Source organism: Accipiter gentilis, chromosome 11 (assembly GCF_929443795.1).
Source record: "Accipiter gentilis chromosome 11, bAccGen1.1, whole genome shotgun sequence".
In the NCBI taxonomy this organism is placed as follows: domain Eukaryota; kingdom Metazoa; phylum Chordata; class Aves; order Accipitriformes; family Accipitridae; genus Astur; species Astur gentilis.
In genome coordinates this window covers 17707890-17735614 of record NC_064890.1, presented here as the reverse complement: position 1 = coordinate 17735614, position 27725 = coordinate 17707890, and the positions used below count along the sequence as shown (strand labels likewise).

Sequence of the window (27725 nt, the reverse complement as noted above, 5' to 3'; positions counted from 1 at the left end):
AGTTTCTGCCCCTTTTTAGAGGTGCTATATTTTCCCAGTTCTCAGTGTCAGCCACCTTTTCAGGCAAACTTGACTACTGTCATTGAGAGGCATTTGAGAGAATTCATACTTGGAATTCAGGTTTTTGGTGATAAACTTACTTTTTTTATTGGCCATAGGCACTCTTTGGGTCTAGTGTCCCAGGTGTTACCTCAACCTGCCCAAATTGGTCCCCAAGATTTCTTCAAAAGTGGACTTACAAGATGACTCTCTCTTCCAGGACTGGATTCAGTGTTGCAACACTTTAATAGCATCTGCAATTTCGAGGACTCTGGAAAGACAAATTGACAGTTCAGTGTCTTTTCTATGTATGCTGTTCTTTTTTTCTTGCCAGATGCTTGAGATTTGAATTAAAGAAGTGGGATATGAAATAAACATTATGAGCTTCTGACTAGAACTAAGACACAGACTTTATAAGAAAATTAGCACAGGTTGTAAAAATACATCAAGTGATATATTGGTACCCTCAGACTTTAGGTGACTGATTTTATACTCGTTATATCTTTGTGAAGAACGTATCCAACCCCAAATGGTCTGAATTGTTGGTTGGATGAAGCTTAACCCTTTCTGCTTGCAGTACAATAAGGGTTAGATATCTGAAAGTTGCAATGTGAATATCCCCTTATGATTTTTCATTCTCTTTGTTACCTAGCACATTAAGGGTTCTGTATAACAGAATTACTATTTATACATATATTCTGATTTTATTTGTTAAAGCTTCGTATTAAAGTCAGTTTGTATAATAAACTTAACAAGAATAGGATTTGAAGTGTTCTACCCTTCATTTCCCTTATTTGGGCAAATTTTGTGGACTAAAGGTTTTTGCTTACATAGTTGGTTTCAGCCAGAAGATTTTTGCCTGGTGATGTTTGTGACCATAAGGAGATACAATTGAAAAAACAATCTCAATATTAAGAGCTATTTCTTTATCCTTAATTAAAAGTAATTAACTATAAGCATGTTAAAATTGGAAGATGAACCTTGCTTTTTCAACAATTTCTTAATGCATTTGTTCCAATTGCAACCAAAAAGTATGATCTTCACTGATATTTTAATATTGCTAACGTGTATCAAGTCACTTTCTTCTCTTACTTTAATGTTCTGTTTGTTGTGGTTTTTTCCATTGTAGCTGTTTGCTATTTGAATGTGTACTGCATGCTCTAGTCCTTGAACTAACACGGGGTACAGCGTTGTAATCAGTGCTATGATTCAAATATTTTCTCCAAGTCATTATTTAGATCCCTCAAAAATTATTTATAATGGTGTATAAGGAAGCTGGCCTTGCAGTTTCTATTAATCAGGTTTCTGGAAGTGCAGAGGATAATACATATCTTGATCTATTTGTATATTGTACAATATTTAAAGTGATCCTTTGCTGAAAATATGGGAAAGTGCTTGTTTACTGAAAAAGGGAGTCAAATCACTGAACAAATCTTAACCTTTTCTTAATACATTTAGCCATCACAGGGACCTTAAATTGTCTATGAAATAGCCAAACCCATGCATTGCAGGGTGATCAGGAAGGCAGCAAGAGTGGTTTGTTTATTTTTTTCCAGCCCTTGGTGAAGCAGTTCTCTGTTCGTCTTTTGTCATGGAGCTCTGACCATGTATTGACCCCAACAGTTTCCCTAGTTCACAGACTAGTGCAAGAAGTCTGTTCCAAAGTAAGTGAGATCCTTAAAAAGACTTTTAAAACTAAACTGACAGCCCTAAAATAAAGCAAGTCAAGAGGAATAATGAAATATAAATCATGCATCTAGAAAAACTTCACCCATGGTGCTCCTTTAAGTTCTTTATAACCAACCTTTTTCTTAATCCTAAGAACTCATTAATGGATATTGAAAACAAACACTACCCATAGTTTAGAGATTAAGTTCTAAAGCTCTGTGTGTCTTCTGATACATGGAGACAGTTTGCTCAGTGAGGACAGGAGCTTGGGGTAGAGTGATGCTGAATCAGTGTTTTTGCCTTTTATATCATTCAGTTCCTAATGTCAAGCTGTGTTAACAGAAATATGGCAGGTTGTATTTTGTGGTTATGATTGAAGAGTGTCTGTCTGTATTCAACGCTCAATTCAGCAGGCTTAATCTTTGCTCAGAAACTGTTGATTTAATTATATAAGGTTTGAAATTACAAATGAAAGAGATGCTAAATGCTAAACCACTCTCATCTATATGACCATTTTTGAGTAATTAGCTTTATTTCATAGGCAGAATCCCATTGTGCAGACTCTTTAATGTGGATGTTACTTGTAAATCACGATTCTAACTTTCTGGAGAAAGCCCCTGCTTGCCCCCCCCCTCTTTTTTTTCTTTAACAGGTGTGTCTGTCTCCAGACAGTCTCTTTCCTTAGTGTGTCTTCTGGTTAAAAAATACCATTTATTCTTATGCTTTATGGTACACTTTTATGAAATAACTTGTGTTTTTATTGACATGAATAAAGTCTTCTACTTGAATGGCAGTTTTAATTTCTGAATTTCTCTCAGTTGCAGCCATTCTTCAAGTCTGCCGGTGTAAATGGACTGCTGTTGTAAACAGATTTGTTGTTAAGGTACTTAGAGGTTGTAGCAACCTGACAAATTTTTGCACTGCGATGTGGTAACTGGTAACTACAAGTCGGCGTGCCTACAAAAACTTCAGTTTAGTTATCGCTTCCTCCTAGTGCCATCTAGCCTTAAAAGCACATTCAAGCCATGGTTTCTCACTGCATTCAGTGTGGTAGGTCTGTACAACTTAGAAACCAGGAATCATTTCTCTTACAACATGTGGCACTGAGGTTTCATCCACGTGTTTTATTATTAAAATTATACCCTCTGGAGTAAGCTAAAGTAATTCATTCTTCTTGCTAAACCTGGCATAGAATAGGAGGACAAACCTCTCAACTGCTGTTGGAGGACTTTTACTCACTCTGTGCTGTGGCATAATATTAATGCATTAATTCTTCCAAAACCGAAGTCTGCCAGCTTACACTGGGGATAGGGGAAAAATCTTCCAAGCACTGGGGAAGATTGAGTGAAGTGTAGATACAAAGTGTTAATTGCTGTAGTGATTTCTGTATCCAAATCCCTCTCACTTTTGAACACTGTAATGTCTAGGATTGAAGCATGCAGTATGATTATAATCAGCATGTTCATGTGTAGCTGTAGAAGTTAAGAATGCTAAAGACAGTGCAGGCTTCTTATGTGAAGGCAATATAGGAAAATGGTGGAGGGTTCATTCACGAACTGAAAAACAAGATGCAAGAAAAATCATGAAGTGTGACTGGACTTTTATACTACTGTCATCTGGCCCGTAAAATTTATCTTCAAAAATGCGTTAAAGCATAGCATAAAAAGCTATCTAATTCTTTTTTTTTTTAATTAATCCAAGTGATGTGTCCACAGCCTTCTCTTTTACAATGTTTCTAATATTTAATGATCTTTGTGGTTTAATTAGCATCTCATTTCAAGGTTCAGTATGTCCAGTTTGAAATCTGAAGTGCAATGTTTTGTGTTCCTTCTTCAGCATTTTGAATCCATTGTACTTCTGGAAATGACAGTCTTAGAGCTAAATACTGCTTTTAATACGGTGGGGCTGCTATGAGGGCAACTAAGTCAAGATTACTTTTCACTGTGCTGTTAATTTCATCTCTTAAATTTGCCATTATTGTATTAATCCATTTTTGTTGTACTGTGGTACTGAACTTCTGCTGAAGTGATTATCTACCAAAAAAAAGGACCAAAGTCCTTCCGCTCTGTTCTTTAAGCCAGTCTGTCATTCTGCAGATGTTAAACTTGATTTCTTGGTTTCTGGACGCAGGAAGGAAGGTGTATAAAACTTCTGAGTAGGAACATGACTGTATGCCCAGGCCATTCATTGCTCCCTGTAACAGTAGCTTCTCCACTTACTTTTGAATGTGTCAGATCTTTATCATTTGAAAATCACTTCCCAGAAAAGTCACTATCTAGATTTTTCAAAATACTAAATGCTGCTTGACCAAGCGTATGCAGTTACTCTGTCTTTAGCATGACTCACCTGATATTTCATCTGTGAGGTGACTGCATGGATTGTGACTTCACAAAAATACTACAAACATATGGGTCCCCCACTGAAGTTGTTGTTCTACCTGTTTGCAGTACAGAATCCTGTTGCCATACTAATTTGTCTCTGAGGATTCTGTGCTGTGGAAGCACCTGCCCCTGTCAAGGGTGTCTCACATGGAGCAATGCTCATGAGCACTAAAAGTATTTCTGTTTTTTTATTAAATTCATTCTTGTCTATAGGATCCACATCTTGCTGACTGTTGCTTCTGTCATCTGCTTAGTTTAGTACTTCCAGTTCTTTGGAAGTTGTTTAGTTTTCCATCAATAAAAGCACAAAAATGAATACTTATAGCCCACAGCATGCTTGTGTTTTGGTTTAAGAAAACTTAGTTGTAAGTAATCTAATAATTTTTCAGATGATTAATTCTAGCACTTAGGTTTTTTGGTGTGTTTTGGGGGGCCACAGAATCAATAGTATGAACCATTCCGTACAACCAGTAAATCATCTGGTTTTGCTTACCGCTTTGATGGTTCTGTGACCAGCTTAAAGCTTGTGAGGTAGTGTCTGAGCACCTGTCTGCATGACTTCACTGCTCACAAATACCCGGCAATATATGCATGCCAAGGGGAAATCTGGTGATTTAGCTGTACTGTATTCTATGTAGCGCAGTCCATCCCTTTGGTTTCTTTAGTCTTGCTTTAGCAAAAATGTTTGATGGGAACTACATACTCTTTAATATTTTAAATATGTATCTTGGTCATTTCTCACTGTGATTGATTAAAAGGAAGGATTTCCTTGATAATTTTTAGATCTTTAAATTTATTTAAAAAATTAGTGTTTAAACTTGGGGAGGGAAAGAATGTAGAAGAACTTGCCTATATAAGAACTGTGTGGCTGTATGATACCTCCTAATAACAAACAGACTTTGGGGAAAATGGATAATGAAACAGGGCTCTAGTTTACATAAAGTATGCTAAAGACTCAAAGTAATTATAATTAAACAAAGACTAGTTGATGTGCCCTCTTCTGCATGCTTCATATTTTCAGTAGGCTCTTAATGTCAGAATATCTGGGATGAGAGCTTTCTGTAGTTGGGAGACTTCAGACATTTAGTTTGGGATTCAGCTACCTTTATATGGTGGTATGGTGTCACCATCGTTGAACTCTACTAGCCCTATGCAAGGCAACTATTGTACTGGAGTAGCAGTTGGAAGCCGAGCAGAGTAACCTCCAGTACTTGAATACTGGTGGTTGGTGTCATTTAGGTAATGGAGTTATTCTCCTTAGGGTGAGTTTCAATTTGAAATTGGTACTCAAGTTTTCATACTTACATTTAGGTGTCTGCAGGTGAGATGGGCATCTAAACTCATCGTATAGCCAGGGGGGATCTGGTCAATATGGTCGGTAGAGCCTGTAGATCTTGTGTTGCATCTGCCTGTCTTAGGAAACAAGACACCTGCACAAGGCCCTTCAGATGGGGCCTGTGCGTGAATACCTTGAATCAAGCTCAAGCTGCCATCAGCATTCCTGATGAGATCTCCTTGACCAGAATGGAAGCTCTGACATAGTCTGCAGTGTTACATGTACACATATAGCTACTTCTAAATGTCTTAACCTGAAACTTAATCATTCTCTTGCATGCCAATTTTCTTTTCTTCTAGCACACCAATACAAAAATTAGTTTCCGCACTGAAGATCTTTCTTTTTTAATGAATTAGGGCTCAGTTAACAAGCAGTCCAACTACTTTCTTCACATGTGCATGTAGTTCTATGCAACCCATAAAACCCCCTTTTATTTTCCTTCACTCAGGCTGTTGCCCTTAAAAAATCCCCAAAGAAAATCTGGCAGACTACGTGTATGATTTTTCTGTTGGTATAACCAGAACAAACAACATCCACCACCTAACACTAGTCAAGGATCATGCTCTATGAAAGCTGCTTGCCCAAATGGAGTGCTCTGGCAATCCTAAACTATTAATCAAGGAGTATTAGTCAAACTATATTTACTTTCTACTCCTGCTTTCCATATCAGATTTATACTGATAACATAAGCCAGATTTTGGTGGGGTTTGCATGTGCATCTACTCAGAGTGCTGCTTCAGCAGTAGTAGAGTCCAAATCTATTCAAGACACACCTAATGGTCTAGAATTCCTGTTTGATTATGAAGTATTCAAAGAGGTTAAAATCCTTAGTCATTATGAATATTTTGGTGACCTTTAAACTAGTACTGTTAGGTTCATGCTTGGTGTGGTGTTATGACCAGTTATGTTCTATTGGAACATATGTAAGGAATGATACTGGGTTTGTGGCTCCATACTATCGGTTCTGAGAGAGGAAAAAACCACTATTTTACTGTTTGTAGTTGGTACTCCTGGCATGTCTGAGAAAGAGGGATGATTTGGCAGTTGGGGAAGACACCAACAGTGTTTGCCAGTCTCCCATTTTAGAATCTCAGAATTAATGTCAGACTTGAGATCTAATTTTAGCCCTCTCTTGCTAGATAATGAATAGAAATTAAAATAAGTTCTATAAAATTGCCCAACAGATAAATTGGCTTTTAATTGACTACAGAAGAGTATAGTGAGATAAGCCTCTGGTGTTAAAATGTAGCTTGTATGAATTCCCCTCTTCCCATCTATAGTGTAAGACTACTTGAAAGCTCTGTTTACATCAAGACAAATGTGACTAAGGTAATTCTAATAGCAGAATGCAAATGGATCTTGAAGAAATGAGAAAGGTTGGATGAAATGTTAGGCTTGTACACTCAGCAGTAAAAGTTCAGGTCAGATCTTTTAGTGGCTATTTTTGTGTCTGTTTATTTTTCTTTTCAAAAGTAGTGAGAATTTTCTTTTCTGCCTAACTAAAATTCATGAGTGTAGGAGGCAAAATGAAACTGAAAAAAATGGCAGTAAAGCATAGCTTCAGTATCTGAACTGTCCTTAATGTTTTCTGCTATAAAACTCCAAATGCAGCATGATAACTTCATCTGTACTGAGAGAAATTGGAGTCCCATTTCCTGTGCAACAGCACATACTTGTAATGGTACGCTTGCACCATCTTGAACCTCAGCCTTGTAGAGAGAGATCTCTTTAGTCACACTGTTTCTTTTGTTCTGCAGTTCTGTTATATTCTCTTAAATTGGCTCCTGGAGCTGCTTCTTGTTCCCTGTGGCAGGCTTCTGCATAGTGTTTACTTGATAGAAGCTTCACTTATGCCCTTCGCTGGTAGGGAAAGTGGTGACCATTTCCTGAGAATTAAGTTGGGAGGGAAAGGATTATCTTTGCTCTTATTGATAACTGTATGTCCCCTGACAGTTTTCAAAGTGAGAAAGAACCAAAAGCAGATTTTAAATAGTGATTGCTCATTCCTCCATTTTTAGTTTTCCATTTCAATTTGATTAGGCCTGAGAAATTAAGTACTCAGTATTTGAGCTGCTCTACATCTAGTGTATCAGTAGCAAATCTGAGAACATATATGCGGACAAAGTAAGTTTTTGTTTTCAGATATCCAGCCTTGACTTTAAAGGAATTCAATTTCAGGGAATGGATGGGAAAAACTACAAGATAAATTTGGATTTAAATGCTGCAACAAAAATGCTTTGGTATGTTTGGCCCTGACTTTCAAGTCCCTGCTGCAGAGCAGGATTCAGAATCCTACATTAGGCTCTTAGATTGTTTTTTACAGGGGTCAGGGAGAATTGCCTGTCTCTAAAAAGCACCTAAAATAGAGTGGATGTACTGAGTGGTGGCCTGAAGGTAGTTAGTAACAAAGACAGAAGATCAGTGAAACCTAAAGCTTCCCCCTTTCTTCTTGTAGGTATTTTGCTCAAGACTGTAAAGGCACATCTCTGTTCACTTTGCTCCCCTATCTGTAAAGTAATTCCTGAAAGCAAGTGTTTACTAATTTTCAAATAATAGAACTAAATAGTAATTTCTGGTTTAAGATGCAGCTGGAGGAGAATGGGATGTTGACAGTCTGGAATTTAGATCACTCCCCCAAAAAACAGGAGACCAGTCAACTACTTTTCATGAGATCTCAATAAGTAAGAAATCTTAAGCAAAGGAGAATCAGCATATGCCTTCCTTCCCCTCTGTCCTTAATTGATATAAAAGCTGTAATGGAATCCTGAAATTTTTCATATGAATTAACTTATTTCCCTTCGCAAACTGCTATATATTTATTGCTTATATAGTGAAAATCTTTGTACTTTGTATGGAGAGAAATAAATTCTACTGGGGGTGTGTGTGTGTTACAATTTAAATCATAATATTTGTATCCTTATAGATACTTTGTTCCATAAAATAGAAAGGGGCAGGCCAAAGGAACATAATGCTTTTATCTGGAGGACCATGCCAATACTTGTTTTGAAAAAATATGAATTAATCTCTAGGTTTTTATTTTTCAGGATCAACAGATTGCATATGCTATTCAACTGTTGGCATTATTGATCCAGTAACATCAGCTCTTCATATTATTGTAGGTGGGTGGTCACAGTTCACTGTTTTGTTATGAAAATTATTGAAATAGCCAAAAATAGTAATTCCATTTAGTTCTTTCTATATGTTTGTGAAATATAATCTGAACATAATGGCTGAGTTGAAATACGAAGTTTTTGTCTGGGATTTAAGTCTCTGAAATACAAGAGGATAAAAATTAATCGCTTTCTCTACTGTAATTCATTGTTTTCAAAGGACCATAATGCTTTGAAATTTTATATCTGGTGCTTAAGTTTTCATGCATTCTGGCATGCTCTTGAAAATAGCAGTAAAATACAATAAGCAGCGTAAGTTGTTGGTGTCTCTCTGAGAAATCTATGACAAGTAGTATTTTGTACTAGTTGCCCAATTGTCCCTTGCGGTTCAATGTTTCTGTGCCAAGTTAGAAGTATGGCTTCTGCTTGACTGGAAATAGCTGATAATTTCCCCATTTTTACCATCTGCAAGTCACGTATTTGAGGAGGAACTAGGGAAAACAACTGCTTTCAATAAATGCTTTTTGATGTGTTGTCATCAGTAGGGATGCTGACATTGCCACTTCTCAAAGTCCTCTAGTAATGGAGTCCCTGAACTGCACGGGGGGCTGAAGGAGACAGCTTGGCATATTCATTGCACTGTGATTTGTGATGTCCATCCTATCTTGCCACATACCAAAGAATCATAGTCAGCCAGTTTGAAATACTGAGTTTTGAAAAATTGTGCAAGGTAGCCTTCAGTTATAATGATGTTGCATAAGCATAAAGGTTAGAATTTCCAAGTGATTATTTCATTATCACTTGTTATTGAGTGTTTGACAGTTGCAGTTTTAGAAGCTGTTGTTGCAAAGGTTTACGCATGTGCTTCTGTTACTAACCTATGGTTAAATATCTTCGGCATATGTAGAGTTTAGGCCATTAGACTAGGATTAGAGAGAGACACAGTTTTAGTATATCGTAGTATTTTAGCTGGATGGTTAAATGTGCATATATACACATATTTAGATTTTTAAGAGTGTTCTCACTTATGTGAAGGGTTCTTCGCAGTAGTCTGGTGGAAGGATGAGAGACAATGGGTATAAAGTAAAACAGAAGAAAAAAGAAAAAAAAAAAAAAACAAACAAAGAAAAACACCCCCTACCCCCAACCCCCCACCACCACTCCAAAGCTTACACTATGAGGACATCAGAGAAGTGGTATACTTTCTTTCTTAGGGATTTTCAGGACTTGACTGGATAAGACCTGAGTAACCTGATCTGACCTCATAGCTGAGCCTACTTTGAATGGGAGACTTGATGAGAAACCTCCTAAGGCCCATTCCAGCTTGAATTATCCTCTGATAGTATAACATATAGGATTAAGTTGTATCTGGTAGATGTACAGATACTGCATTGATCTCTTCTATAACATCCCCTCCTACTGCTACATAGTAACTGAGTGTAAATTCTTCATTGTTTATTTTTAGCATACAGACCTTTTCACTTAGTACTTAATGTTTTTAAATATTAAATGAAATTAGTATTAAAAAATTGGTTTTGCCTTTCTGCATGTGTAGGTAATATATATGGATATATGACATATATGTTACAACATAAATATAACATTTTTTACTTTTTAAAAATCAGTAATGTTAAAGTTACTATCATGTTTGCAGCTGCAAACAAAATAAGCTTTAATAGAATCTTGCACTTCTAATCTTCCTAGGTGACTGTCAGCCTCTGGATGTCTCTTCTGTACATCATAACAACACATTTTTGAAGTACTCTGTATCATTGCTGGGTTATGGTTTTTATGGAGATATATTAAAAGATAGCGAAAAGAAGCGATGGATGGGTCCGATGAGATACGACTACTCAGGTAACTTTTGTAATTATTACATTCTTTTGTCAGCATGTAAACATACTGGAGCAGTTGATGTGATCTCTCAAAACCAAGCTTCTCTGAAGCTTTTAAACGTAAGAGGCAGACTGAACCTGATTCTAAATTCCTTGTGGTACCAGGTACATTGGATCACATTATGTAAAGCTCCATAACTTGGGGCATAGTATTAACAGTGTGCTCATTAAAGTTGTTTTGAATTTGACTATATAGCACAGTTAATTTATTAACTTATAGTTAGTATTTTAACTATTTTGAGCTTTATATAGAACTGAAAATCTTATATTGAACTGTTATAAATGGTGTTGGAAGCAACCCTAATTCAAATTTGTTCAATAAACATTTTTTATTAATAAAAAATTGCTAGTGCTGTTCTGTTTTGTTAATAGAAGCGTGTTGCTAAAGGTCACCTAGTGATAGCTACCTAAAAAAGTAGTATCTTTTCTGTGCTAATAATTTTTACTATCATATCAATCAGTTAGAGGTAGGCACTCCTCCGTCTTGGACATTTAGCTGATAGAGTGAATTGTTAATTTTGCCCTTCTTCCAGCACTGATTATGGAGAGAGCTGAGTGGTTTACCCTAGTTAGCTAATATTTGGACAAATCCTATGCTACTAGAAAGTATTTTTTGCTGCCGTTGATTTGTTTTGTGTTAGGGAAAGAAGATACAAAAGCAGAATTTAAGTAGCGTAGGCTAATTTTAAGATTCAACAGTGATGTACAGCTAAAATTTTTAGTTGGCTCTTAAAGGTGTCAAGCAAGGTAATGGCACTATTGGTAAATGTTACAAAGTTGGGGGGTTATTTCCTTGTCCTCTACAGTCTAAAACACAGTAACACAAAGAGCTGTGAGCTTGAGGAGAGCGACTATTGTTTTGCAGTCCTTAGAGAAGGAATGAGGAATATTCAAGGGATGTATGCAGAGGTGTTCATAATGTGAATTTATAATGACTTAATGCTGCTTAATACCTTTTTTTATGTAGGCTTCAAGACTTTTCTTTCCCATCATTACTATGAAGGAACAATTTCTTTTCAACCAGCAAGACACGCACTGGGATCTCCACGAGATAAAGATAGCTGCAGAACAGGGTAGGCTAATGTTTATCTCTAGATATTTGACATGAACTGTTTGAAAAGGCATGTGCGTAAGCAGAAGTCACAGAAATGTTGTTTTTAACACCAGAACACTTACTCTGAAAGATACAAGCTTTTAAAAAAGTTTATTGACTCATTAAAGAGAACACCTTATTTTATCAGGTCAGTAAACAAAAATGTAATAAAATTGTTAGCTTGTCGCCCCTCCCCCAATTTTAAATTAAGCAAAGTATAACAGCACATTACCCAGTTACAAGATGCTGAGGGTACTATGCTGTGTTACTGCTAATAGATGAAAAGTCTGGATGCATCGTAGCTTTTACAAATGGAAATAATTATTCAAAAATTCTCAAATGTTCACACTGTAATTGGATCTAGCAATTTTAGCGATTGTCTTAGTGTCATGACAACAGCTGGCTTGGCTTGTCCTGAGGATAGGTCCTCTCAAGAATCAGCCTATTTAGCTACTTTTTTTATAGACTACTACTATGCTGTGTAAATTCTCTGTGATATTCTTCACTTGCTTCTCCAATCAGGGGGCCTACCTTAATCTCCCAGTGTTCCTTCCTTTCCCTTTGCTTTCACCTGCTTGAAGTTATGCACTAGTATTTATTATTCTTCTTCATATATGAATGTAGCTATCGGATATACAGTAGTTGTCACAGCAGCAAACAGCACACCAGGATACAGAGTAGCTACAAACGTTGGCCTGAAACTGTGGAACTTGTTGAGACCCTGCTGTAATAATAGTGCTGTGACATGCTACAGAACATGGTCTCCAGTACTAGCTGGAGTAACTATCCTGATCCATCCTGTGCCTTGATGCAGGGGAAGCTCCAGAGGGAGAAAGCTGTCATCCAGGTCTCAGTCAGGGAGTAAAAAGTGCCTGATGCCTCACAGGGGATTTTATACATCCTGACGTAGAGTGCCTGATGCCTCATGGGAGATATTATACATCCTGATAATTGCTGGAAGGGCAGTAGGGCTGGACACAAGCAATTCGGGAGAATCCTGGAGTGTGGTGATGACAGTGATTGTGCAGGTGATTGACAAGCTGACTAGAGGAAATGCTTTGCTGGTCCTTTTACAGAAAAGGAAATTGTGGGATATGATGGTTGAGGGCAGTCTGGCAGTGGTGGCTGTGAGATTATAGAGTTTAAAATCCTGAGAGAAGTAAGCAAGACAAAAAGTAGAATTGCAGCCCTGAACTTTAGGAGAGCAGATTTTGGTTTATTCAGAAATCTTGGCAAGATTCCATGGGAGACTGCCCTGGAGGACAAAGAGGCCCAGGAGAGTTGGTTGGTACCTCCTCAAAGCACAAGAACAGTCCATTCTGATATGCAGAAACTTGAGTAAGCATGATAGAAAACCAACACAGGTGAGCAAGGATCTGAGAAGCAGAGAAGGTGGAAGTGGAATGGGTTACTTTGGAAGAACAGAGACATTGCCTAAACATGCAGGGATGGAACTGAGAAAGCCAAAGCTCAGGTGGAGTTGAAATCAGTGAGGGATGTGATGGGTGTTACGTATTATGAAGGGATTATGTAAGTATACCAATCATAACAAAAGACTAAAGGAACTCTGGGCCTGCTGCTTAGTGGAATGGGGAACCTAGTGGTAAAAGATACTGAAAAGGCTGGAAAATTACTCCTTTGCCCCAGTTTTCACTGACCCCCAGGCCTTACAGGTCCCCAAGCCCATGGATGAAGGGGAGGCAGTGGGTGTTGCATACCTTGACTTTAGCAAGGCCTTTGATACTGTAGTATTGTTAAAACCAAATTGATGAGGTGTGGACTAGATAAGTGGATGGGTGGAAAACTGGCTAGACTACCTAGAAAGGTTATGAGTACCAAATCCAACTGGCAGCCAATTACTAATGGTGTCCCTTGAGGATCAATACTGTGGCTAATACTGTGCAAAACATCTTTTAGTGACTGGGACTGTAGCAGAGAGTATGCTCTCAGCAGTTTTATGGATGATACCAGAATGGGAGGAGTGATTTACAAGTTGAAAGTCAGGGCTGCTATTCAGAGGGACCTTGGTGGGCTGAAGAAATGGCTGATAGGAACCTCCTGAAGTTCGGGAGAGACAAACATCATGCATCTGGGGTGGAATAGTCCCATGCAACAGTACTGACTGGAAGGCAGCTCTGCCAAAAAGAACTTTGGGATCCTGGTGGACAACAGCTGTACCTGAGTCAGCAGTGTCTCCTTGCAGCAAGGAAGGCCAACCGTGTATTGGGCTTTCTAAGCAAAAGAGAAGACAACACGTCAGGACCAGTGATTCTTTCCCTGTACTCAGCACTTCTGAGATGAAGGACTGGCTCCAGTATGTCAATGTCTTTGCCGTGCACTGCTACGGCAGTCAAATATTGGAACAGGTTGCCCAGAGGTCTTGTGGACTCTACCCTTGCAGATATTCTAAACTTAATCGAACAAGACACTGAACATCCTGATCCTATAAGACCTGCTTTGAGCAGAAGTTTGGAACCCATCACAGGTCCCTTCCAACCTATGTGATCTTACGACTCTGTGATGCTGTTATTTCTGTCATCCAGTAATGTTCGGCACTGTATTTAAGTACCTATACTGCCTGCAGGTCTATCATGATTCATGCCATATCAGGGTTGTCAGTGCCATGCTGCATCTTGTGGTGGGAGAAGGTCTTGTAATGATTGGCTAAAACAAAAAAAGTTGAACTGAATAATGGTGTTGTTTTCAGGAACTGAATGGAATTTTTGTTTTCAGATGTTACATTTGCAAGAAAAGTGAGCAACAGCTGGCAGAACAGCACAAGGAATGTGGATTAAAACGTGAAGGTAATTTGTCATAAAAAGTAAGATGTTGTAGTGTTATACAAATTATTATTTATCAGAATAGATCAGTTCAAGTGTGTGTACGTTGTTTTTTTTTTAAAAAAACATTGTGAGTTACTAGATAATCCATTGTTTCTTTAAGTTTAAGGAAAATACATGTAAATATGTGAAAAATATGTAAGGTGTCTCCTCTACCCAAACCTCAGAAAATTCTGATAAAATTAGTGTAATTACTTGTATATTTCAATGTGTTGAGCTTATTTTCTTTAAGAAAGTTATATTCTGTGAGCTAGGACTCTGTTCTTTTTGTGACAAGGACTTAACTGATAAACTGTGAGGTAGTATAGAAGGAAGCAGTTCATGAAGATAACTTGTAGAATAGATCAGGATTAAAAATCTGTGTTTGTTAGCACAAAACTCACCCTACGTAAAGCTGTTTATTAAATAAATATGAGGCAGTGAACTTGGACAACTAATAACTGATCTAGTGGACTTAAGTATTTCTGTACAATACCCTACCCATACTCAGTATAAAAGATAAATTAGATTCTTCTTCTCTTTCTCAGGTTACACTATCCTTATTCCTCCCCACCCCCCCCCCCCCCCACCCCATTCCAGTTCCTGTGTACTTCCATGGATCTTTTTATGGGCATAACTTTTCCTTCCTTTTGTTAATACAAGTCTTAATGTACTGGATTCTGTGCAGCAATCCTACTAGTTGTATCTCTTTATGTCTGACTACGATGTCCTTGTGGCCTTGCTGGAGTAAGATATGCAGATTCAGCTGGCCAAGTTTTGCCTCTAGTCTCAGTTTGTCATCTTGGATAAACCCCTCTTAAACAGCAGGCAGTCTTCCCATGGGTGCTTGCTTCTGCTTTTACTCTCTCTTTTTTTTTTTCTTGTAGATCCCAGTGCATAAACCCATAATTTTCTTGACACAAACATTGGTCCTTATGACCTAACTTATCTTATAATTACAGTTATTTAGCACAGTATCTGTGCCAGGTTCTAGACATTTGTTAGCAAAAAGAGTATCATCATACTATAGAGATTCATTGGTAGCATAAAGACTGTATATAGATTTCTATCCCAACTTGAATTCCTGTAACACATGCTTATATATAGTGCTTGCTTTCAGATCTTTGATATAGTCAACAGATGGCCTGATTGGAGTATTTCTTCAGTTGTTTTAATTTATGCCCAGATTCAGCTAAAGAAATTGCTTAACATAATATTTTCTTAGGAGCTAAATCTAATAGGTTTTTTGTTAAGAAAAAAAAAATATCTGTCTTTTTGAGAAATAACTGTAGTTAGAAATTGCCAACATTTTTCTTTTGTGGTGGGTTTTGGTTTTTTTCTTTTGGTTTGTTTTTTTTTTTGTGTTTGGGTGGGGGTTTGGGGGGAGGGTTAGGTTTGGGGTTTTGTGTTGTGGTTGGTTTGGGTTTGGGTTTTGGTTTTGTGTTTGGGGTTTTTTTTTTTTAAACCTGTCATTTTGTTAGCTTTGACCCAGCAAAGGAGCAAAGGCAGAAGAAAGCTACATGTTAGTGAGCAATCAAGACTGCTTTAGCCAGCATTGCACAAGACATTAAGCAGCTGATTATTTAAGATATTGTTTACTTAAATCCATTTCACTTCTGGTAGCTGGCTTTCTTTGCAGTTCAGTCTCTTCATTCAGTACTGGTAAGCAAACAATAACAATCAGCTACTCTTGTTTTGCAATAAAAGTGATTTTAAATCACCACCTCAGATAGGCTTTTTACTCAGCAGAGTGTATTGTCTGACTCTTTCATTGTGCCTACTTGGTTTGTGTACAATTCAGGTAAGTTTAGAAGGATCCTTCCGTTGGCTGTCACTGAACATATTTATTTGTATTATGCAGAAGTCTATGTGCATGTGCTGAGTAAACTTTTGAGTGTTGGTACTTTACACTGATTTCAGCAACTTGCAGTATATATACACACAATAGACAGTGGAAATGAGTGCTGTTTATGCTCTCCCTGCTTATGATTGCTCTATTGTATGAAAGATAATGTGGGTGAATAAATTGTGCTATTACAGTGATGCACCCTGTAGAATGGTTGTGAAAACAGTTGATCATTTAAAATGTGATAAATACCCTGACTCTGTTCTTACTTGAACAGTGAAGCTTTTTTTGAGTAATGTGCTGAAATTTATACTGAATGGTACTTTTTCACCAGGTGAAAACAATCTATTACAGTAACATACATAAGCATTCTACCTTAAGTAATTTGAAACTTATTACAGTGAGCATACTTCAAAAGTTAACATATATGTAGACACACTATAGACTAAGTTATTAAGGTTTCTCAGATAAACAACAAAAGGATTTATCAGTAAAGGGTATTATTTTCATTTTGTTGCTTGTGTATCAGAAAAATGCCTGGTTTTCTTGTAAATAAGCACTTGTATAGTTCTGGACACAGATGTTTCCGGTTCCAGTAGTTTCTTATGTTCTGTTCAGTTACCTTCATCTCGGAGCAGCACCTTGTTGTTTGCCTGCAGCCTGAACAAAGTCATTCTGCAGTTTGACATTTAAGTATTTCTCATCTCTCAAGATATACATTTTGAATCTGATTTAAATTATTTCTTTCTGTAATGTCCTCTTTGAAAGCAACATAAAAAGATAGCAGTAAAACAAGCAATACTAAAACCACTCTGGCAAATGATGTGAAAATGTTGCATTTAAGAGCTGCATTTTTTCTTGTTGTTACTGATTTGTTTATCAGGAAATAGAGAGGATAGTCTAGATGGAAAAAGAATAATTTTTTTAGTTTCCTTTAAGTCTTTTGTCACATTATAATCCTACTTTATTTTTCCTGGTATTCTGTTTTTCTTGGTTCTTACTAAAGAGTCAGTAGTAATAAGTTCCAATGAATAAAAAATCAAGAAGGCAAGAAAAGTTCAAAGAGTAAAGAAGAACTACAGAATACTTTCCAAACATTTTTTTTCTTACTTTTTCTTTTCTGATGTATAAAGCTTGGAAGAGGTCAATTCAAAATGAATGCATCATAGGCTTTAGGTCCAAAATTACCTAGAAAATTGTAGTAATGATTCTATAAAGTAAATGTGAAGTTCCTAAAACTAAAACAGTAAAGAATAGCAGAATCTCAGAACATGAAATATATAGCATAAATATCATCTATAGTCCCATGAAAGAAGCACCTTGAAAATAATTATATGTTAACCAAAGTGTGGGAAACTGAATAATGTTAGATTTCTAAGTCCGTACCAGTTAATATGCCTCAAAACATCTACCTTGCTGTGGTTTGATAATCAAACTTTAACAAGCTTATATAAACAAACTTACCGTTTGTTGTTCATTCCTTAATTTTACCCCCATCATCGACAATGGCACCTCACTCCTGAACTCCAGTTTTAGAACCACGTGTATCTCCATAGACTATTCTGCAGTCATTAGTTCTGTGGAGTTGTTCGTTTGAAATGTGAGGCCACTTATATTGTGGGGAAAAAAGGAGTATTATGGCTGCTTTTATGGCTTTTTCTTATTGTAGTGAGGAAGGCAATTACGTGTCATCTAAAAATGCAAAGGCATTTGTATCTATTTTTACCCATATTCCAGAAAATACAGTTTAGATGACAACTCTGTGCAGTGCCTGTCAGTGTTTATTTGTTCCAGAAAATTCCTCTGCCTCTTGATAGTATTGATGCTGTCACACATCTAAGCTCAGTCTAGGTCAATCTCTAACAGAACAGTTTCATGTTGTTGAAAACAGACTTTTGTATTGTTTTCCAGAAATCTCTGAAGATTTATGCACAGGAAAGTTCAACTCTGCTAATAGTATTCATCTTCAGACATTGGGGGTTGGGTTGGGGTGGAAACAGACTCCTGATCTGCTGCCTGCTGATCCTTGCTGAACCCCGAGTCATCTCTTCCCCTTTTTCTTAAATATAATTCTTAAACATAATTTGTGGCATCAAGGCAGAAGAGGAATAGTGATTTAGAAACCAAATGCTAAACCACTGTCTTTACATCATTGTTTCTTTAAGATTAACATGTTGAAGAGCAAGAAAAAAAATTCTAAAAAGTTAAAAATCCTCCTGAACTTTCACGCTACAAGAGTTTTAACTTGCCTTTGTCTTTTCCCTGCCAAAGGCTTTGTGGTTTTACCCACATTGATCCTGAATTTGACATGCATATATCAGAAATGGTGAGCAGTTTTAGTACATAATCACAGTCTGTGAAGGGAAAAAGCAACTTTCTCTGTTACTATATGAAAAATAAATATTTTTTAATGCAGTTTATTTAAGATATTTATTGACAGTGCATGAGTATGCCCAGTAAAAACTTCTAAGTTGCCAAGAATGATTGCTTTTTAGTGTTCTTCTGAGTAGAACAAATAATAATCTATCTCCATGCCTTTATTGATGTGTTTCAGAAGATGAAGAAGAATGGAAGGTAATTAAAGGGAAATTTCTAGCCATCAATGCAGTAAATATGAGCTGTGCCTGTCCACGAAGTCCAAAAGGTCTTTCACCAGCAGCTCATTTGGCAGATGGTTCAGCTGACCTCATTCTAGTTCGTAAATGCTCCAGATTTGATTTTCTACGGTATCTTGTCCGACATACAAACCAAGATGATCAGGTGTGTATTCCCTTTGACAATGAATTCTCCAGAGTCAGTCCAAGTTGTAAATACTGATATTCTTATATGACAAAAAGAACATCTGCAAAGCAGGTTGGTTGGTGGTGTGGTTTTTTTTCTCTTTAGAAGTTTATACATTTTGGGTGACAATCTCAGCACGTGTACCATTCAAAAAACACCAAATAAACCCACCACGTTTTAGCTAGGTCAAGTCTTTGGCCATAGCATTCTAACAAAATTCCACTTTTGCTAATTGAATTCTGTTTCATAACAATTTCCATATATTTACTGTTTGGACAATATTTAAAGTGATTTTGTCACAACTGTGCCCCCATGCATTTGTCATGAAAAACTGCCCACAGCAGTATAACATAGCTGAGATAGAAGATGTAGTGAAGAATAATAAATCACTTTTTGTAAACTGTATAAAAATGTGGTTTAGAAGAAAGTTACCAGAACTGCATTTTGCTGTAAACTGCAGGCTTTTAGCAGAATTTTACTACCTATATGTGTCCAGGATATGAGCTCTATGCATTCAGCTTTCAGATTGTTCCTTGCATATCTTGTACCTGTCAGGATAAACTACAAGGGAAGGTTCATCACTGCTTTGGATTGTAGTATCTGTTGAAACCAGAGCTATGGCTGTGAATACACATTTAATATTTGTCACAACCTGATATTATTAAGGTGTTCTGGAAATTATCTGAACAATGGACTAACGTCATATCTAGTTAGAATAGCAATAATAAATCTCACTTGTTCATGATGCTATTCTTCCTTGTCTGTAGAAGAATTAGTATAGATTCTCTTTCCTGTATTTCCTCATTACCATTCCCTGGGATGTTGTGTGTGTGTGTATGCATTCTTACTTCCTGCTATTCTCAGTCTCCTCTTCTTCTCTTCACTTCTTCCCACCCACTCTCACTGTTCCCTTGATGTGTTTGATTATTTGAAGCCTTCCCTGGCTACCTTTCAAATTGGCTTCAACATTTATCAGGAGACTACATGCTGCTTGGACTTGAGACATGAGAGCATTCATGGGTGGGTGGATCTGTGCAGCCATAGATACCAGTTTTTGCAACTAAGCTGTTTGGACGGGCACACTGCTTAGTGAGTGAGCCTCATGGTATCCGTAAGCCATTGCTTCCAAGTGTGGAGTTTGGCAACTTCACAGCTTGTTTATTGTTGAAAGTCGAGGGAACTTAAGACCTACGAGGTCCCTTCAACTCTGATGCTTTTTGTGATTGCCACTGTGACCCTTCCTCTTCCAGTGCTTCCCAACTGGTTTCTCTCTGGGATATGTTGGTTTTGCAGTGTAGATTAAATGCAGGGTTGTACATATGTCCTCCCCTCAGGTTAGTGTCTACCATAATAGTGGGAAATCCTGTTTGAAAACTTAAGAAAATGTGAAAATAAAAAGGAAGAAAAGGGTTGACTGTACATTAATACAGACTGGTTTATGGGTATACTGTTCCTTTTTTTTTACTTCTGCTTCCATGCCATCCCCTTCCTGTAGATGCACACAGACATACTCCATTCCCTTCGCTAAATGACATGTCAGTATTTATTACAGCTTGATAAATGTTTAAGTCCATATCAGTTAAGTTGCTTTCAGGGCAGGTGGGGGCACCCTCTAATTTGATTGTTGCTTTAATTTACAAAGCCTGTTTTAAAGCATTTGTACAATATTGTAGTATAAATCTGAAACCTCTGTTATAAGAGCAATCTCTTAATTGTCCTACTTCTAGCTGAATTAACTAGTTAAAATTATTTTTATTTTGTTGGAATGTAATAATATTGCCCTCTATTCTTATTTTTGCATACATCCAGCTCTGATGTGATCACACTGCCATGGAATTCTCACCTTCAGGGCATTGTTCCAAATGCAGAAGGCTTTCAAAAAAGCCCATGTGTCTTAAGGACTGTAGTTGAACAGGTCCTGAGGATGGTACAAAGATCCAATCCAAACCTTTTTTACTTTGATTCCATGTTATAATAGTTTTTAAAAGAGTATTTTTAATAGCTTTTATACCCCATTTACTCATAATCTGAGAACCTGTTACCTGATTATCTATAAAGTGGCAGTATTGCAGCTACTTGAAGAGGACCACTGAAAGTAAGTTTCCATTTCGGTTTTATTGTTTCTGACTTGTGCAGTTTTTTTAAAAACAAAAATCACACTATGGTTCAGGTAAGTTTCTCTAGAAAATTGGAGTGGACAGACTTTCTTGAATACGAAATGCTGCGTGCTGAGTTGCTTTACAGATTGAATGTGTTTAATTGTAATTGCCTGGTTTGCTGTATTTTTTTCTTTGTAGTTTGACTTCTCATTTGTAGACGTTTATCGAGTGAAGAGTTTTCAATTTACATCAAAGCTTTCAGAAGACAATGAAAGCAATGTCACGGACATAGGAAAGAAACGTTTTGGCCAGTTCTGCAGAGATCATCCAGCCTGTTGCTGTAATAGTGCTAATAGCACCTGGAATTGTGATGGAGAAACTCTGGACAGTTCAGCAATTGAAGTGAGGTAAGCATCAATTTTTCTTCCCATATATCAGAAATCATTAAGCCTTTTCATTGATTTTTAAAGATGCTCATAAAGATATCTCCAAAAGATGCCTCTGCATAGCACATTTGAGTATTCTGATAATAAACTTTATTTATTTTTGTTACTTTTTTGAGTCCTTTCCAGAGAATACTCCAACCATGTATATTGTAGATGATCAGTCTGAGATAGAGGGATGGCCCTACCTTTGAAGTCATGCTTACTTCTTAGGAACTGATATTATGTGCTTGAAGTGCTGAAGGTGAAGGTGGTGTTGGGAGGATTCTTTCTACATGAGTGGAGTACCTCATGACTCTGAGCAATAGCTTTTCCCATGAAACTTAAGCTGAAGTAGGCATCTTTGTCTTAAAGAAATACTGAGTATTTGTGGGGTTTTGATACACAGCACAGAGTCTTATCTCTAGCCTTGGCATGTGGAGAAAGAAGGTTGCAGTTGTGCATATCATGAAATTAGAAGGGATTACAGGTTTGTGAAATTTGAAGTAGTGTTTTTCTTTGTTGTTTTGGGGGGTGGGGTTTTTTTGGTTGATTGTTTTTATTTGTTGGTTTTAGAACAAAGAGAACCGAAAACACAATACAAAATATTTACATGGAAGTGTGTTCATTTAAAACATAATCACTTAGTAGTCCAAAGTGATTTTTTTATAAATATTGTATAAGATCAGCTCATTTAAGTGCCCCATAGAACTTTTTTTGTGGAAAAGAGGAGTAACAGGAGTGATGGATACATGAAAGCATCCAGCCTTCTTTGCAGGGGAGGACTGTATCAAAAATCAGAGCATGGTTTCTGGAGTCTGGAGTAAGGAACTTTGTCCAACTGCTTGGAATTCAGGGACTGTTAGAATTAAATATGTAGTGCCCATTTATTTTGTATTGATTTCTGTATTTTTTCAGGGTTCACTGCCAGTTAATGAAACTATTTGCAAGGGGAATTGAGGAAAACTGTAAAGGTGAAGCTGCCTACAGCCAGAGTAGCGTTGAACAATTACTATAGACATTGTTCCTCCAATGAGGAGAAGAAAAAATAAAAGCTCAAGGAAATTGAGTAAATATGCATTTTAGTCAAATTGACAAGTATTTTAAAATTTTAGGTGTTTTTTTTTCTATGGCTTCAGTATAATTTTAGACATCTTATTGCATTGTGTAATTTTTTTAAAAACATTGTAATCATTACAATATATCTTTGAGCAATGTAATCTAAGTTATGTTAGAAAAGAGAGGATTGGTGTATATATATGTATTCACAATGACTGATAAATTCTGTGTGCTTTTCTAGAGAGCTAATTTAGCAGTTGTTTTGCAATAATATCTAAATGTTATAAAACATTGGACTTTCTATTGTCATCAAACCAAGATATCAAGACAAGGTATTTCCAGGGTCTGAGATGATGTTTTTTGCTGGGAGTGTTATGTAGTTGCATGTGACTTAAATGCTGGACAACAGTATTGTCATTCACTTTTTTTTTTTAAGTAAAATCTTTCATTTTGTAATTCTGACTATACCTTGCAACTTATCAATGCAATTCAAACACACATTCCTGGCTTTAAGTAATAACAATAAGAGTTTAGAAATACTTTGAAAAATAAAAGCACATCTGTATACAGATCATACCTTATCCTATATATTCTATTTATAAAGGCTTCCTTGCATGATGCTTTTTGGGATTGTAAAGGGTTTTATGACTGTTTGGATGATACCAAATACCACACTGCAACTGAAATGTCTTGCAAGCACTTGCAGGGATACTTACATAATACCAGGAAGGCACAGACAAAAGAAAATATAAATATCTTCTGAAACACCAGCAGTTTTAAATTTTTTTAAATATCTAAAATTAACATATGAAAAGCTTTCCTGTTCAGTACACAGTTCTTTGGAGATTGTACTACATACGTTAAAATGTCTTTGCAAAATAAAATGTTAGAATGTTAAGTTTAAAAATATGATTTGATGATTGAAAGTTTTTTAAATAATGTTTATTTAACTAAATATGACACAAAATAATTTGTTTTGTGAACTAAAGGGAAGAAACTGGCATCTGATTAGTCACGAATTCACTGTGCTGATTTGTTTTTATAGCAAAAAACATTAGACTATCGTGTAAAGCTACGGAGTGATTATTTAAGTTGTCTATGGATTTGTGTATTGTGGCACATTCATGTTCTGTGTGTAAGCCTGGGACTAAATTCTGCTGCTCTTGTACAGATTTGTTCCTGTTTGAGGATCAGAAGTTAGCCCCTGCTCTCTTGTATCTTTTCTTAAGTGTGTAGGTCTCTTTAAAACTTGCTGCATCTGAGGGGGTTTTGGGATCTGAACAGCTAATGATTTTCCATTTGTGTATATTTATTGGCACTTCTGTCATTCAGCTTGTATTAGTTTCATGTTTCATGTATTTGGTCCGTGTAAGTCATGGTGATTGGTCATTTTATTACTGAAACACTTGAAAATTGTTATAAATGGCAGATATTTTTTTTCTATTGAAGTTATTTACATTCTAGTTTTGTGTAATTTCAAAATGATATGCTATGTCTTTGCTACAAAGTATTATTCGTACTGCTCTATCTGACGAAAAGCACTTGGAAATGATACTTGCTTAAAGTACAGTCATACAAAGTTTAGGATCTGGTTTTTTTGTTATATAGTATTTCAGGGAAATACTTGAATACTTTTCCAAAAGTACTGCTGTTTACTGTCCTTACTAATGCAATGAGTTGTAATGTTGATTGATCCAGTGTTCTTCAGACATTTGTAACAGTGTTATGTATACTGTATTTTTAAAGCTATGTTTAATAAGTGAAATAGTACTTTTGAACTAAGAACCCCATTGAAAATGAGATTATGCAGTTCTACAAATGCAAATATTTTTTGAAAGTGTTGTTTGTTTAGAAAATTCTACAGGTATTGTGGTCTATCCATGAATATTGTGAGAGAACCAAGACTTAAAGTTACTGTAATTCTTGTGCAGGATATGATGGTGCACACTCAGCTTGCCAACAGATGAGGGCATTTATGAGGCATTATAGCTATCCAGATCACGTTCTGATAAATGAGAATAGGAGTAAATACTAACGAGCTCTTTCCATTAGTTTACTAGCAATTCATGAGACCCTTACTTGAAAAAAGGAGGCTTAATCTCGTTGTGAATGTATATTGAAATGTTTTGAATATTTTAATATCTGAAACTGAGTGCTTGGTGTTTCCAAAGCAAGCTGCAGTGAAGGCCTCCTTTCTGAGAAACAAGACAGAAAAGGTGGAGAAAAGATCATTCTGTAGTATGGTAATGAAGTGTGAAGTAAATAATAAAGGTGTTGCAACATAATAAAATGAAAAGGTCCTAGATAATAGAAAAGCTGCATAGTTGCATTTGAATAATTCTATTTGTAGCATATTATACTAGCAAAGCACCATGTGAGTTGTATAACATGTCTGGTTTATTTTTAAGAAGAGAGCTGCGTAAGTAATGTCTGCTTGCATTTTAATTCTAGGGTTTTTTCTCTGAATGTAGTCTTAGTATGGAAATTACGTGTAGGAAAACCAAGTTCGATTTTTCTTTTTTTCCCAATCTTGCTGGCTTCAAGATTAGAAAATGTGTTCTGTTTTATGACACTAGGGCATTTCCTTGAAAAAATAAAATTACAACATACAGCAATACAGTGGTTTTCTTCTCTACCTTTGTTCAGCAGAAATCTGGCAGCGGCGTGCTCAGTGTAACCGATGTGGGCAGATTAAACCAGGTGCAGAAGTAATTCATAAGCTTCCACTTGGGTTGACCACAGCTTTGTAGCAAGTGTGAGTGTGGACAAACACTGAGAGTGAAGGAAAGCAACTAGTGAAGCTGGACTTGCACTAAAACTAAGCAACTCTACCAAGGTAAATCGAAGATTGAAGGGAGGAGTAGAAACTTAGTTATAATGCAAGTATTCAGAGTTATCTATTATGGAAAAATCTAAACTACAAAAAATGAAAGAAAACTACTGTTCTAAGAAGTGTGAAATATGTATTGTACTATATACTATATAGTAAATAGATGGGTTTTTTAGAATTTCATTGCAATAATTATTGCAGATGCAGTACATACTCTAATAAGTAAAACATGTTCGTTGTAGATGAACAATGGGCACAAAAGCACAAGCTGCTTTTCAGCTCTATTGAGATGTCTGCTTTTAATAGTTTCAGAGAATGGTTGGGTTGGTTCCAACCCCCCTGCCCTGGGCAGGGACACCTTCCACTGGACCAGGTTGCTCAAAGCCCCATCCAGCCTGGCCTTGGACACTTCCAGGGATGGGGCATCCACAGCCTCTCTAGGCAACCTGTGCCAGTGCCTCACCACCCTCACAGGGAAGAACTCCTTCCTAACATCTAACCCAAACCCACCCTCTTTCAGGTTAAAACCATTACCCCTTGTCCTATTGCTACATGCCCTTGTACAAAGTCCCTCTCCAGCTTTCCTGTAGGTCCCCTTTAGGTACTGGAAGGCTGCTATAACGTCTCCCTGGAGCCTCCTCTTCTCCAGGCTGAACAACCCCAACTCTCTCAGCCTGTCTCTACAGGAGAGGTGCTCCTATGAAGTGTTTTGAAGTGTATTGGGTTTACATGGCAAGGTTTTGGTAGCTGGGGAGGCTGCATGGGAGGCTTCTGTGAGAAGACACCACAAGCTTCCCCCATGTGGGACAGAGTCAGTTCCACTTGGCTCCAGGATCGACCTCCCACGGGCCAAAGCTGAGCCAATTGGCAATGCTGGTAGCGCTTCTGTGATAGCATATTTAAGAAATGGTAAAAAGTACTGCACAGCAGCTGTGAAAGGAGTGAGGGGAAAATAAACATCCCTGCAGACACCAAGGTCAGTGAAGAAGGGGGAGGAGGTGCTTGAGGCACTGGAGAAGGTTCCTCTGCAGCCTGTGGGGAAGACCATGGTGAGGCAGGCTGTCCCCCTGCAGTCCATGGAGCTTAACAGTGGAGCAGATGTCCACCTGCAGCCCTTGGAGCGCTATGCCGGAGCAGGTGAATGTGCCCTGAAGGAAGCTGCAGCCTGTGGAGAGCATTGGCTGGCGGAAGTTTCTGGGCAGGAGCTGCAGCTGTGAAGAGGAGCATACGCATGAGCATGTTGCTGGCAGGAATTGTGGCCCATGGGGGACTGAAGTGGGAGAAGTCTATGAAGGAGGAAGGAGTGGGAGAGATCAAGTGTTGCGAACTGCCCACAGCCCCAATTTCCCAGCCCCCTGCACTGCTCAAGGGGGGGCGGGTAGAAGAGTCAGGAGTGAAGCTGGACATGGGAAGAAGGTGGGGAGGGCAGAGGGGAGAAGGTGGGTTTAGTGGTTTAGTTTTGTTTTTATTGCTGACTATATTACTCTGTTATTAATTGGCAATAAATTAAGTTAATCTTCCCCAAGTTGAGTCTGTTTTGCCCCCGACTGCAATTGCTGAGTGATCTCCCTGTCTGTATCTTGATCCATGAGCTTTTCATCATGTTTTCTCACCCTGTCCTGCTGAGGAGGGTGAGGGGACAGAGCGGCTGGGTGGGCACCTGGCTGGCAGCTAAGGTCAACCCACCACACGCAGTTAGTTATGCAACAAGGCAATGCTTGCAGCCGTGTCTTACGGCATGAACGGGAAGGTGGTATGTAGAATCAGAAATTTCTCTGAACACCTCTGTCTTGTAATTCAAGTATTAATTCCCTAGAACTCTTGCCTTAATCCCTATGAAATAAATGAGTAATAGGAATTAATCATTTTTGTTCTCATTAGTCATATTGCTCTTATTTCAAATTTTCAACAGGACAGTTAAGTAAATTTAATGGATTCTAACTGGTGTTTAAGTTGCAGTAAATGAATTCTGTCCATAATGAAGCGACAGTCTCCCCAGACTTCTGTCTTACCCACTGACATGCACATGATGTACATCTTGCAAAGGCTTATGCGTGTTCTTAATTAATGTGTGACTAGTCCCATTAATTAGAAGGGGGTAGGGCATTCGTTCTGCAGTCAGTCATGCCTTTCAAATCCTCTGCAATGAGAGGATTAACAATTTTTTTTTTATTCCATTTCCTACCGTTTAGAAATTATTCCTAATATGTACCTACCAAAATTGCCAACAAGAGGTTGTCTTCAAAAGATGTTTGCTCCTTTAAAACTCTTACATGTCTGAAAGGGTGACTTGCTCTTATTGGTAGGTATTTCGCCTAAAGTGCACTTTTGTGTCTTATTTCGTAGG

General features: G+C 37.4%; 1 protein-coding gene across 1 annotated transcript in view; it reads left to right on the top strand.

The window, feature by feature from the left end:
- The window catches only part of CERK (ceramide kinase), a 45575-nt gene extending 18703 nt beyond the window's left edge, over window positions 1–26872 (top strand). The window contains exons 7-13 of the mRNA XM_049813946.1: window positions 8469–8543; window positions 10239–10391; window positions 11397–11502; window positions 14256–14326; window positions 18742–18947; window positions 21266–21474; window positions 22408–26872. Of these exons, the coding sequence (XP_049669903.1) occupies window positions 8469–8543; window positions 10239–10391; window positions 11397–11502; window positions 14256–14326; window positions 18742–18947; window positions 21266–21474; window positions 22408–22507 (920 nt within the window). The 3' untranslated portion in view covers window positions 22508–26872. The remainder of the gene's footprint in view (window positions 1–8468; window positions 8544–10238; window positions 10392–11396; window positions 11503–14255; window positions 14327–18741; window positions 18948–21265; window positions 21475–22407) is intronic.
- The last annotated feature ends 853 nt before the right edge of the window (window positions 26873–27725 follow it).